The sequence below is a fragment of the Drosophila bipectinata genome, chromosome 3R, assembly GCF_030179905.1.
Source record: "Drosophila bipectinata strain 14024-0381.07 chromosome 3R, DbipHiC1v2, whole genome shotgun sequence".
NCBI classification, from domain to species: Eukaryota; Metazoa; Arthropoda; class Insecta; order Diptera; family Drosophilidae; genus Drosophila; species Drosophila bipectinata.
Window position 1 is genome coordinate 24918838 of NC_091739.1, and position 13393 is coordinate 24932230.

At 40.4% G+C, this 13393-nt stretch overlaps 2 protein-coding genes across 2 annotated transcripts in view; one reads left to right on the top strand and one right to left on the bottom strand.

The window, feature by feature from the left end:
• Nucleotides 1-9351: 9351 nt before the first annotated feature.
• Nucleotides 9352-11366, bottom strand: LOC108121964 (BUD13 homolog). Its single transcript, XM_017236332.3, has 2 exons — nt 11140-11366; nt 9352-11001 (listed from the first exon to the last, which is right to left on the bottom strand). The coding sequence occupies exons 1-2, from the start codon at nt 11296-11298 to the stop codon at nt 9403-9405; spliced, it is 1758 nt and encodes a 585-aa protein (XP_017091821.2). The 5' UTR covers nt 11299-11366; the 3' UTR covers nt 9352-9402.
• Nucleotides 11367-12565: 1199 nt separating this feature from the next.
• mld (molting defective) overlaps nt 12566-13393 on the top strand; it is a 33748-nt gene continuing 32920 nt past the window's right edge. Inside the window, exon 1 of the mRNA XM_017236329.3 lies at nt 12566-12852. The gene's annotated coding sequence lies outside the window, so the exon portion shown is untranslated. The remainder of the gene's footprint in view (nt 12853-13393) is intronic.

A 13393-nucleotide genomic window follows, 5' to 3' on the forward strand; every position in this document is an offset into this window, starting at 1 on the left:
CGAGGGAGAGAGAGAGCGGAAGAGTTGGGGACCAGCTTCGCGAGAACAGCGTGCGCATGCCCCACCATCTCTCCCCCACACACACACACACACAACCAAACTTACTCTGTTGCTTCTTTCACTTCCACTTTTCCATTTGGTTGGAAGAGAGAGAGGTGGAGGAAGCGTAAAGAGAGGCGGCCCGAAGCTTGAGTACAGTCTGTTTCAATGTTGTTGTTTTTGCTTTTATTATTATTTTGCTTTTTCCATTTGATTATTAAATAAATTCATTTACAAAAGCTTTTGCCGCCGCCGCCGCCGCCGCCGCTGCCAATATGTGTATGTGTATCTCTCTTTCGTTCTGCTAGTCCCTTTCTATCCCAATGTTTTGACGTCACTTTTGTTGTTTACTTCGGGATGGCAGCCGCTTGTTTTCCCTTTTTCTTGGCCATTCGCTTTTGTTGTTGTTGCCGCTGTTTGTTTCGCGTTTTTTATGCAAATTTTTGTTATGAAATTGTCTGACGCTTTGATTCTAATTTAATTTTTATTATTTTTTTTTCGCCAGTGTATAAATAAACTTGTTTACAGCAATCGAAAAAATACAATATACTCAAGTGTCTATGCCTGTTGTATATTACATATTGCTGAATTAAGTGAAACTGTAAGAATAAACGACCGTTCTTTTTTTTCTTTTTAATTCCCTGACATTGCACTTTTTTCCCTCCGATTCTTTTTTTTTATTAGTTTGTTTATAACAACAACCATCAATATCGATGACAACAAGAATGTGCAAACAACAATGTCAATTCAACTTCTGTTTCGAGTATCGCTTCGAATTCGTGTATCTTTTGCATTTCGCTGCCGCTCTTCCCTCCTCGGTTTGATTTTGAGTCAATACTATATAGCGTTTTATTTCAGCTGATGCAATATCACTTAAAAAATTGTAATACAATATAAATCGGTATTTAGTTTGATTAAAAAATATGGAAAAATATACCGGAAACTACCAGATTTAGTACTGAAACACTCCGATTTTAAAAAAATTCCCGCTTCAGTTATCCTTTATTGCATGATCTAACTGACAGATTTGAAGAAATTCGCACTTAGGATCCCTTAGGATAACAGCCCACTTTTACGAAATTGTCGCTTATGTCGCTTGCACTAACAGCCCGTTTTTAAGAAATTTGTACTTATATAGAATAATAAGGATAACAGCCCGCTTTGACGAAATTTTCGCTTATGACCCTTGCACTAACATCCCATTTTTAAGAAATTAGCTCTTATATTCCCTAGGATAACAGCCCGCTTTTACGAAGTTTTCGCTTATATCCCTTGCTAACACCCCATTTTTAAGAAATCATTCTAATATAATTTTCTTTATATTTATTTTTATTTAAGAACCTTTCCAAAATTTGATTACACAAATCACTCTCAAGTTCTCATAAATATCACTTCCCAAAAATGTCCAGCTATTGGAAACACTTTACTGACATTACCAGGCAACAAATCAAGGGCCTACCATTTAAGGATCCTTCCGACTCGTTGAAATGGAAGTCCTACCGACCAAATAATGGCCAAGCGTGGGCTACATAACACTCCTGGCAAGAGAGGAAAATAACCAACTGACGTAGGAAGTTTTTTGTTGTTTTTCCAGTAGCTGCTGCTGTGACAGCAAATCACGACCATGTCCTTGAATGCGAAATTGCGACACAAGTGGCCGAGAGGGAGTATCAAGGATACATGGGGAGCAACAAGGATAACAGCAATACATATTCCACGCCCAACCGCCCACGCTAACAAAACAACACATAAATATGTACATAGGAGTATATTGTACAAACACCCATAGTACGTGCAGATACATGTTTACAAATGCGACAAAAATAAATGCAGGCGAGATGCATGCTAGAAATCGAGGGAAAAACAAATAAAATCTAATGCGTGTCAAGTATAAGGATATTAAATATGTTTATTATACAAGATATGTATATTTTTATGTAAATAGAAGCATTTTAAATGATTATCACTGACGTGGGCGCCGGTTTTTTGTTGAATATTTACAAACCTGTATCCCAACACCGCCTACGCGTAGATACTTGGGTATTTTAGGGATGCGTAGGCGCTTCATGAGCTTCCACCACACCCCCAGCCACTTTCACTTTCGCTTTTCCTTCGGGAAGTTCAAGGCAGGCTAAAGCTTCAAAGACCTTGAATAATTTTTCGTTTTTTTTTTTTTTGCTTTTCCTTTTTATTTGTGGGCGTTGTCCTTCGAGGCCGCTTCATGGTGGGCGTTGCCCTTATTCATATTTCTTAGGCCGAGCGGAGACGAGCCGAGCCCATGGGTCCCGTTTTGGCGGGCGTGATAAGGCATAAACAAATCCTAATTAATTAATTTTCAAAGGCGTATTTTCGATTTAGCATCTGGCAACGCCTAAAGGCAAGCTTTGGCCATTGAGATTGAGAGCTTTGCTTTAAGCCTTTCACTAAGCTTCCTGGGGAAAATTCTTCCACTGACCATGTTATGAATAGGCGGAATAACAACAAAAATTCCAACCGCAGACAGTCAAGGACAGCGAGTGGGTGGATCGCCCGGCACAGAGTGAGAGAGAATTTGACCAGCGTTGGTCCAAGGATTTTCCCATCTTAACTTGATTTCTGCGTCGTAATTTTCCAGCATGTCCTCTGTCCTCGTCGGGAAAAGCAACCCCAGTTTTTATTGCTGAGAGGGCCCACCAGCCGGCAAAATGTGTACACAAAGCTTGCGAGTCTATATACTGATGCAGTCCTTCCAGGTTCGCCCTCTCCCCTTACAGTTCGCCAATTTAAGCCACCCACTCACCACCCACACCACCCACTCTACCCACTCCCTTGTCTCCATCGGAGACGTTGTTGTGACGCGTATCGATTTGTTTATGTTTATCAAATGGAAATTGGCACAAGGGGCGCCAGACGAGGCTCCTTACTTTACGAGGCTCTGGGGTATGGGGGGCTGAAGGGCCATAAAGGCTCTATAACAATGGCAAATATCTTCACTCCCTTTCGATACTAATCAAGAGGATACATATGTGTTTTTTCGAAAAAGTAAGGAACGGGTAGTGGAAACACCCCCAAAATTTTCCTAGAATCATAGACCCTTTGATGAATTTCTAGGAACTATTTAATTAAAAATGTTGGATCAAATTAGAATGATAAATAGTATCTATTTATAATTTTTTGCAAATGGGAGTATACCTTTGGAACAAAGCTATCAATTGCTGACATGCACTCTGCATGTGATGGAAAATGTACTTAGCTGGCCTGTATAAACAGTATAATTTTTTCCTCATTTTCTTTTTTAGCCATTTTTTGTTGTTTTGCCAATTTGCCAGCTTTACGTTCTCGTTCATTGGCCCCAATATATATATAAACTGATAAAATATAATAACAAATATATACATAGATATACAAAAATAAAACCACAAAACGTTTTTTGCAACTAAGCATTTTCTATAGTATACGTAGAGAAAAGACCATTGACTCGGTTTCTTCCCCAAAAGACCAACTCAAGTCAAGTTCAGGGCCAAAACTGATTATTGTTTGGACTTTGTTGGGGTTTTTTTTTGGCATGGAACCTGCTTAGGCATTATCATTATCTAATATTCCTCGTCATTCCTCAAGCTACATATATAAACCCATAAATTAAAGCCAAGAAGTATAACCTAATATACAGAATTATACAAAAGCTTACCCTCTCTAATTACTTTTGTAATTTTTCCGGAATGTAAACGATTCAATGCCAACCTGAAAAATGGAAACAAAGAAAGCGAATTTAAATATCAAAGCGAAATATAATTTGAAATATTACGTGAAACGTTCAAAGTGCAAAAAATTATAAAGACCATAAATGTGGGCGAAATTACAATTTTAGTTTTAGCTTCAATGATTGTGGACGGGTCTAGGAAGCGATAGCTGATATATATATTCTTGTACATATATATAGATATATGTTTGACAATGCGGAAGTTGTTGAAATTGTAACAAATCCAAAGCGAAACAAAGAGAACTGCAGACAGACAGATATAAAAATTGTTGCACTCTGTCTGCCAGTAGAGTGTGTATGGATCGTATCTGTATATAGTATGGATATAGCATATATATATTGCCGGTTGCTATCTGCCTGGTGTAATTAATGGACAGCACTTTCGAGTACTGACAAGGTTAAAAGCGGAGCAGATGCATCCAGAGATTTACTTTTCATTGAAATTTCTTTCAGTGTACACTTACTTGTATAATAAAAACGGAATTCCTATAAAAATCAAGACTGCAAATGCGATTAACAGAAAAAACAAGCGATGCGTAAGAAAAATCGCCGAAAAGCTAAGACGATTTTGATTCAAGACACCCGCCTGAATAACTCGGAATCCCAAGGATTAGCCAACAATAACAACAGAAAACAACAGGGAACCTAACAAACCGGAATAAACGCGACGCGAAGGACGAACGAACCTCGAACCTCGAACCTAAAAAACACACAACCGACCTGCCCGGATTGCACTCGATAACTGTGTCAGAGCTATTCGCCGGAATGCCAACAGAGTCGAATCCGAACCTCGGGGAGATTCTCAGGTTGAACCCTCCACCACCAGCCACCAAAAACCAGCCGAATGCGGGAGAGTCTCCTGAATCCAGATACAAGACGCGAAGATAACCGCGCTGGGGGGTGGAAAAGTAACCCTGAAATCCTTCGCCGAAGAAGGATGTGTGTATCGCCAAATGGCACTCTCTTCTTGGGCGATTTAACTTTCGTTGTTTGGCCAGCAAACGACGCGGGGTGGAAAAGCGCTGGCGGCAAGGAGTTTTCCCAACCATGAATGAACCATCGAGCGAGTAATCCCCCCGCGCGACCTAAGCTGCCTCCTAAATTATAAATGCCGGGGAAAACGTGGAAAATGCAACCCAAAAAAAAAATAGCTGCGGTACAGTAAGACTTGCAATTTTTATGAGTTCTTTGCGAGGGTGGCAGAGAGATGGCAGAGCTTTCCACCCAAAATTATTTTCATGGAAAACCATTTAATGGAAAAGCCATTAGGAAACATTCTTTAAAAATTCAATTTCGAATCGCACGAGTTGAAAGAGTTGGGTTTAATTGGATTTTTCCAAAATATGATATATGTATAGGATCCAAGTACAGTTTTTGGGTTTTCCTAAGAACTGACTTTCTTTTTAATTTCCTTCCCCGACTGGGAACCCTCTTGACGTTCCCCTTTTATCCATTTTCCACGCTCTTTAACGCTTAATTATATACATCGATGGAAATTGTTTGGCGAAACAGAAACAGAAATTTAAATGAAAATTGAAATTCCAACGACAGCCAGGCGATTAAAAACCGTTTATAAATCATCGATGTCAGCGGCAGTTGGTCCTGGAACTCTACAGGACCTCTCCCCCTGGAAAATCTGCATATGGTTGGCAGAAAATTACATACTTAGCTGTGGATTGCCGCATGCAGTTCTTTTCGAATGCGTTGCAACCCTTTTTAAGGACTCCGAAAGGAAAAACTCATTTCAATTATTATTAAAATTTCCTATTTACATTTCTATTGATATAGTGGGCCAAAGGGGAGAGCTAGGACCTAGGATCCTAAGACAACAAAACCCCGATGAATGTAAAGAGTCGCAACTGTTTTTATAGCCATCGTGAAAAATTGGAAAAACATAAAAGTTGAATGGAAGTTGGCTAAGGCCCAGTACCAGTCCCATTCCTAGGGTAGTTAAGTTGCTACCATATCATTGTCCTGTCCCCGAGTTATTGTTATTGTCCCAGATCTCCTCAAGCTGTCTTTCCCTTCTACAATACTCCAAAGTTAATGTCCTTCCAGTCTTATGGTTGTGTGCTTTTGTTTGAAAAGCAAAACTGGATTCAAGGATGCTTTTCATGCTTATCTAGGGCACCGGGTTCTCATTTCCTTCTATTGTCTGATCTTACACTATTCTGTAAGCAGTTCACCAAGTAGAACCATTTTAGAAAGACAATGGATATTGATTTATGGATCAGAGATGTGAAGTTTTAAAGATCAAGGTTTCTAGTTCGGAAAGGATTTTTGATAGAGAGTATTTCTATATCTTAAAACTCCATTTCACCTTACCAAGTAGTACAAACCCCTTTAAGGCCTTTTAAAACCCCATTTATAACCATCCACTCTTCTCATTGAAGAATTTTAAGCCAAGTCATCTTGACATTCGCACTTTGAACCCAGAAATGTCATAACAAGAACCTAATTATCCAAAATAACAAATGATCCAAGAAAAATGATTTTTCTTCCAAGACATCCAAAGAAAAAAACATGAAAAAATCACACTATTTTTTTGATGAATTAACCTTAATTTCCTGTGTCAGTGACCGGCGGCGTTTTGGAAGTAACGAGTTCTACTGAATGAATGGAGGATCCTTTGTCCTCCAGGATTTGCACGTGTGCACAAATTAGCAAAACTGGTTACAAGGCGTTCCGCCTCCTGTTTTCCGATCGAAGAAAGCCGGAAAACTAGTTTAGGGCAGCGGGGCGCTTTTCCACACTGTTCCATTGTTCTAAGGTGGATAAGGAGGAAAAACCAGATGGGCCGGCAAAATTATGAAAATTGTATTGTATTCCCGGGGTTATTTGTTAGCCTAGCGGGTAGTCCCTCCCAGCTTGCAGTCGGTGAGGTAATAATTAAGGAATTAATATCAAATGGACGGAATGGAATGGAACTTCTTTCCCACTTAAAAGCTGATTGGAGAAATCCAGTTTCGGCCTGAGATCCTCCACTAAGAAGCTTCCCTGGCAACAACCAACCCTTCGGGAACCGAGTTCCGAGTACTGTGACTCATTTGAAATCCCGAAATTCAAACACGTGGTACATGAGCGAATTCCACCGAATGAAACCCAATGAAGTAACCCAACCAACCATCCATTCAACATTCCTCGAACAAAGGGAATTTGAATAACTTTTCCCTTTTTTGTTGGCCCGACGAGCATGTAAAGGAATTAAAAAACGCTTTAAAGGACTGGATTTTATGTGCCAGACTTTACACGAAAAAAAATTAAATCCTTTAAAGTTTTATTATGATATCACAATTTTAAAATATATTTTTTTCAACTTTTTAAAGCTTTTTTTAGTATATCTTAAGAATATTTTAAATTTTATTAAAGTAAAGTAATAAGAATAGGTGCTAATTTCTGTTAAAACTCTACTTAATTTATAAAATCTTGTCCTTTTTTTAAAAATCAATTTTCCTTCAGTGCTTTTGCACCAAAACAACCCCTAGATCTCCTTTAAGGAGACCAGCGGGGAGATCAATCTCTGCCATGTAAGGGGTGCTGGAACACTCGCACTCAGCATGGGATGCGTGTAAACTTCTAAGCCATTACAATGTCATGTCACTGGGTCCTTGGAAGCACCCCGCACCCCAAACGAGCTGGAGGAACAAGCTGGCGGAACGCGAAAAGCCAAGGAAATGCACAAGGAAGTGAGTGCCAAGGACAAGGGTTGAGCTTGCCTGGGGGATGTTTTAGAATCGCGAAGGTCTTTGGGGTGTCGTTGCCTTGAGATGCTGGGGTTTTTTTTTTATTTTTGGGGGCCATGCGCTAAAAAATGATCTCGGTGTTTCTCATTGTGTTTTAATTGTTGAAAAAACTATAAAATTACGATCACTATCAAAAATTCATATGTTTATTGAGAAATATAACAATTTCTTATTTAAAAGCATGCTTTTTTGACTTAAACATCTCTTAAAAGAAAAAAAAAAACAGTTCTCCGATTTTGCATTTTTTGTTTTGTAGATTTTAACAAAAATGTCCTACATTTATTTAGAAATATAATATATTCTGTTTGAAAAGCATGCTTTTTTAATTTAATAAATGTTTTTCTTCGCTTTTAAATGTTTTAAATATTTTTTTAGCTTAATAAAAAGAAGGAGAACAAATGTATTTTTTGTTGATTTTTTAACATTTTCCTATATTGCCATACAAATTCCTATATTTTTTGAAAAAAATAACATTTTCTTTTTAAAAAGCATGTTTTTTCGACTTCAATAACGCTTAAGAAGAAACAAAAAGCATTTCTTCCACTTTTAGTTCTATTAAAATAAGAATAATCACCGCAGAATTAAGAATGAAGAATTTTTATATAGTTTTTTAATGAAATGTTTTGTATTTTATCACTTTTTACAATTTTATTAAAAACATAATTTATCAATGAATAATAAATGCGTTATCGGTGAATTATATTAAAAATTATTTATAATTTCTGATTAATATAATATAATACCTTCATGGGAATAAGAAAAAGCAGACCAAAATAAATGGAACGTGGAGAAGAGAGAGAGATAGAGAGAGGCAGTAAATAGCAGTGACATGAATGAATACCATGTACGAAAGTCTGTATGTGTGTCAGAGAGTACGCTGTTTGCAGTATTTGCATCTTTCGCTCGCCCCCCAAAGCAGTGGGAGCTGAGAAATGGAAATTGAGAAACACAGAAAAAAAATGGTAAAAAGACGACAGGCGCGTGCATGCGCCAATTGGCTGACTGACACATTTTTGCAGCTGGAAAAGTTTTCGCGCCAATTTGAGCTTCAAGAAATTGCAGCAGCAGCACCAGCAACTGCAAACTAACAACAATAAAATCACAACAATCAACAAAAGCAGCAGAGGCAGCAGCAAACAAACAGGTTTTCATCGGCTGACCGACCACGATTTTGTGGATTTGATGGTGAAGGCGAAGGGCAGGCGCAGCTGGAAAGCCAAAGGAAATTCAGGCTACAACACGTTTCGGGCTTTGTTGCTTTAGTTGTTGTGGTTATGAGAGTTTTATGCTAATTAGCGGGGGCGGGGCAAAACGCACACTCACACTCACTCAAGACCACAAAAACCGACACATACACTTTGTTCGCTGTAACAAAAACAGAAACAAAGCAAAGCAGAATCACCATTTCATTATGTACACACATATTTACATACTAATGCTCTGCGCTTACAAAGCAGAAATGTTAGAATTGTTCTATTTACCATTTTATGCCACTTACCCAAAGTAATTTAACCCTCAAAACACTCCAAACACTATATACTTGCTAGTTAGTGTAGATTTTCCACAAATTTTTAAGTTTTTTGGGAGATTTTAATATTTTTCGAGGAGACTTAGCACAGTTCGCAGGTGTAGATGAAGACTATTTTACCATTTGCTTTTGCTCGGCTATTCTACACACAGGGTTGCATGGCGCGCGCAGCAAACAGTGCTGCAAGTGGCCAACAGGTTGTGGGATGTAAGATGGCGGGAAATTCAAATAGTAGTGGACAATAAATAAAACTGAAAAACTTTTACAATTTATGACAAATATAATTGCTACAGGGCAGTAGTAACATTTTTATTGCATATAAAAATCTAAAACAAGGTAGGGGATATAAAAATCTACATATCCTCCACACTGTACTTGTAGGCCTCGTCCTGCACCGCCCGCTTTTCGTTTTGCTTGTCAAACCAGCGCTTTTCGTAGCCATTGGATCGATCCACGCCATCCCATCGATAACCTGGTCGGATGCCAAAGCGGTTCTCCGGGTAGCTGCCCTCGTACTTTGGAATCACCGGCTTATTCGACTGTTGATCGATTTTTTTCCTCTTGGAACGTATGTACTCCAGCATAGGATCGTCCGCATGCTCCTGCTCCCTCAGATGCCGGTCCAGATCCTCGTCGTTGGCGTAACGTGCCACCGGTTTGGCCGCCTCGTGTGCCATCTCCTCCATGCGCGACTTATGATCCTCGATCTGCTTGAGACCCTTGCCCCAACGATCGTACAGTTCCTTCTTTTTCTTCTCGTGCTCCTCCTTGCGGCGCTGCTCGGCAGGATCCTCGTCGGCCGCATCGCGAGCCCTGCGTCCTTTCCGACCAGTGCTGCGCATCTGAACTTCTGCATCTCGACCGGATACCTCGCTGGACATTTTATCAAATAAGTCATGTTCCTGGCGGCGCCTTTCATCAGATTCTTTCTTGAGAGACTTGGCATCCTGTAGACCCGCCTTTTTGCCATCAAGCGTCTTGGTGGATTTTGGCTTGTGGGTGGGCGGCGGAGAAAGAGACCTTTTGGGGGATTCCTTGGCCCACCGGCTTTTCCTTTCCGTTTCTTTTTTGAACCGATTGCGAGGAGGCGAGCTCTGATCCCGACGAGGTTTCCGTTCCCCGCTACTGGAACGTCGGCGCCGTGGCGGACTCTGGTCTGAATCTCTTCTTCTGCGTGGTGGGCTCTGATCTGAGTCTTTTCTCCTTCTTCTGGGAGGAGATTGATCGTCGTCTTGGCTACGTCTAGGTGGGCTTTTAGTGGACACGTTTTTCCTTCTGGGTGGAGAGAGATCATCATCCCTTCGTTTCCTTGGCGGACTCTGATCGGAATCCCTTCTTCTCCGAACAGGAGACTGTTCTCTTCGTTTTCGAGGCGGGCTTTGATCTGATTCGTTTCTTCTCCTTCTCGGCGGCGACTGGTCATCGTCTCTTCGTGTTCTTGGCGGGCTTTGATCTGAACTTCTTCTTTTTCTTACGGGAGATGCATCTTGGCGTCTTCTTGGGGGACTATCCCTTGCTCTTCTAGGCGGCGATTGGTCCGAGTCTTTTCTACTCCGGTTTGGAGGACTCCTACCACGTGGTGAACGATCTCGGTTAGGTTTTCTCCTAGGAGGACTTTGATCTTGATGGCTTTTCTTCTTTCTTGACCTCTCGGGGCTCAAATCCCTGGACTTGCTTCGCTTCTCCTGCTTTATTTGTCTACGTGGGGGAGAGTGTTCATCTTTCACTTTAACATCAGCAGCCTTGCGGCCCCACATATCCTGTTCGTCGTCTAGGGGCTCTTGTTTGATGCGTATAGCTGCCGCTGGAGGGGATCCGCCGCTTTCCTCTTTGATTTCGTCCTTTACGGCGATGTTGCGCCATTTGCTGCGAGCACTTGGATCGTCCTCAATGTACTCGGCCACAATTTGAGGTGCATCTTCGCCACCAAACAGAAGATCCTCATCCATTTCCTGCAAAAATGAAATAATGAATATAACGAATAAAGTATAAAGATGTTACAGAAGGCCTGTTATAGAAAGATCCATCTGTTATACATAGATGTTATAGAAAGATCCTCTGTCCCCGAAAGGCTTAAAAACTTTTCTTACCTGGCCATTGGATTCGTAGGCATCGTCGTCTATGATTTTTACTTTGGCGGCCTTTTTATGCTTCTTGTCTTTCTTTTTCTTCTTCTTCTCTTTGTCGCCCGAGAGGTATTTCTTCAAGTACTCCTTTTGGTCAATTACTTTAGCTTTTTGCAGCGACATTGTCTAAATTTAATTTAAAATTGCAATAAAAAAAAGTGATTGTTTACGTTTAGAATGTGCAAGGCGGGCCAGTGTGAACGTACCGCAGTCTAACAAAAATACTCAGATGACCAGCGTTGCCAGAATTTGGTGGTTATTTTTTGCTGGGCTACCAGATAGTTGCGATAAGCCGCCAACATTCAAATTTTCAAATTTAAGAGCGGCTTACAAGAAAATTTGAACTATCAAATGTCTGGTACAAATATTGCTTTGATTATGACACATTTTATCTGCGGTCTACTAAAAAATTTCCTTGTTATTGTTCATGTAGCCCTTTGATGCCTCCTTCATACCTTCGATGTGTCCCCTTTAGCGGTCTGTTGTTGTCCGCCCTGCTACTGATGGAATGGACGGTATGTCCAAATTAAGCTCCATTTGCCGTGCACCATGACCTTCTCCTGACCCAAATAGGGCAAGACCACAGACATAGTTTCGCTAAAAAGTGGGAGAAAGGTTATAGAAAACACATATATTTTAGAAAGGAAGGGTTAAACTCACTGTTTGGGGCGTTGCTTTGTATTAATGAGGTGTCAAAACATTTTTGTTGAAATTAATGGTAAGTTAATGGTTTAATAACCTAGCCAGCTTCCAGCTGCGTAGAGCAAAATAGGTTCATCTCTTGTAGGATATGCTTTTCAGGTCTAAAAATCTTCAAAAGACAATACTAATGGCAACATGCTTATAATAACCAAAACAAACTCCATTAGGCATAATCTCGGATTGACTGAAATTAGGACACGCACGTTAATCGCTGCTGAGGTTCACGATGAGGAATGAGAGGCCATCAGAAGAGGAATCCGCCCATCAAATTATTCAGCTTCATGTAATTGAATTCAGTGGAGGAAGTGTGGCCAAAATAACCATTCTGGAAAGTCCACAGATAAAGGATGCCGTCTCGACGCTTTGTGGACGTGTCTGAAAAGGTTAATAGCTGCATTAATTGTGTTAAAAATCGTATTAAATTCCTTACGCATTTTTCTTACTGAGCCGGTGTTTAGCAAGAGCTGCCAGATGGGTTTGACTTTTGAACCACCACTTTTTGTTGGGGGAAAATAAACAAATAATTAATTCTTTAAATATATTTAAACACTATTTATATTTATTTTTATATATTTCGATAAAAACGCTGATATATTGAATGATATATTTAGAATTTTGTCGTATAGAGACAACCCTAGCGCATGTGTGGCAACGCTGCCTGTAAGATGCTCGGGCTTCCTGTTTCCTTCAAGTTCTCAGGTGCCAAGTAGAACTATACTCACAACATCTCTCTCTTTCCCACCAAGCGTCACTTTTTTTGGTGTGCTTTTTTAACAATTGCAGTCGAATAGAAAGAACGTTTTCCATAATTTGGAGTCGCAAAAACTAGCTGAAACAGATATCTTTCGGACTGGGCGAAAATCAAAACGACTTTTAACCATCGAGCTGGGTCCGAGAAAACCAGCAGCCGCCGGCCCATGCTGGCGGCGTTATTTTTGAAGAAGTGCACTCACTGGCCAAATCCCCTTTTAAAATGTGAGTACAAATAATACCCCGCGCCGCGCCACTGATAGACCCATTAAAATCACATCACATGTGGCCTCAGGCGTCCAGTAAAAAGTTTGCTCTTTTGGTCGGTCCTTGCACGGGGAGTTCGGGTTCCTTTTAGCAGATAGACAGGCGAAAACAACACCCAAAAACAAAGAGTACCCGCAATGCAAAAACAACGACAACAACGGCCGACAAGCACGCACGATTTCAGTTTAAGACTCCTCCATGCAAATTAATTTGCTTACCGAGCTTTTTGCGCAATCCGGTCATTATGGTGGTTTTTGCAAGGATTTATTCTTTTTTTCTGTATTTCCTTTACCCCTGCATAATTGGCATTTCGTTGCATTTTTTGCAAAAAAGCATTCAAATGAAATTTATAGCCCCCACTATATGCTCTATCTCTTTTGCACATTTTCACACATTCGCACGCTCTCACTCTTTCGCTCAGTCTCTGTTGTTGTGGTGCTCTCCCGCCGAACAGCTGATGACGATGATGGGCCTGCAGGCAGTAAGTGGGGAGAGCGGA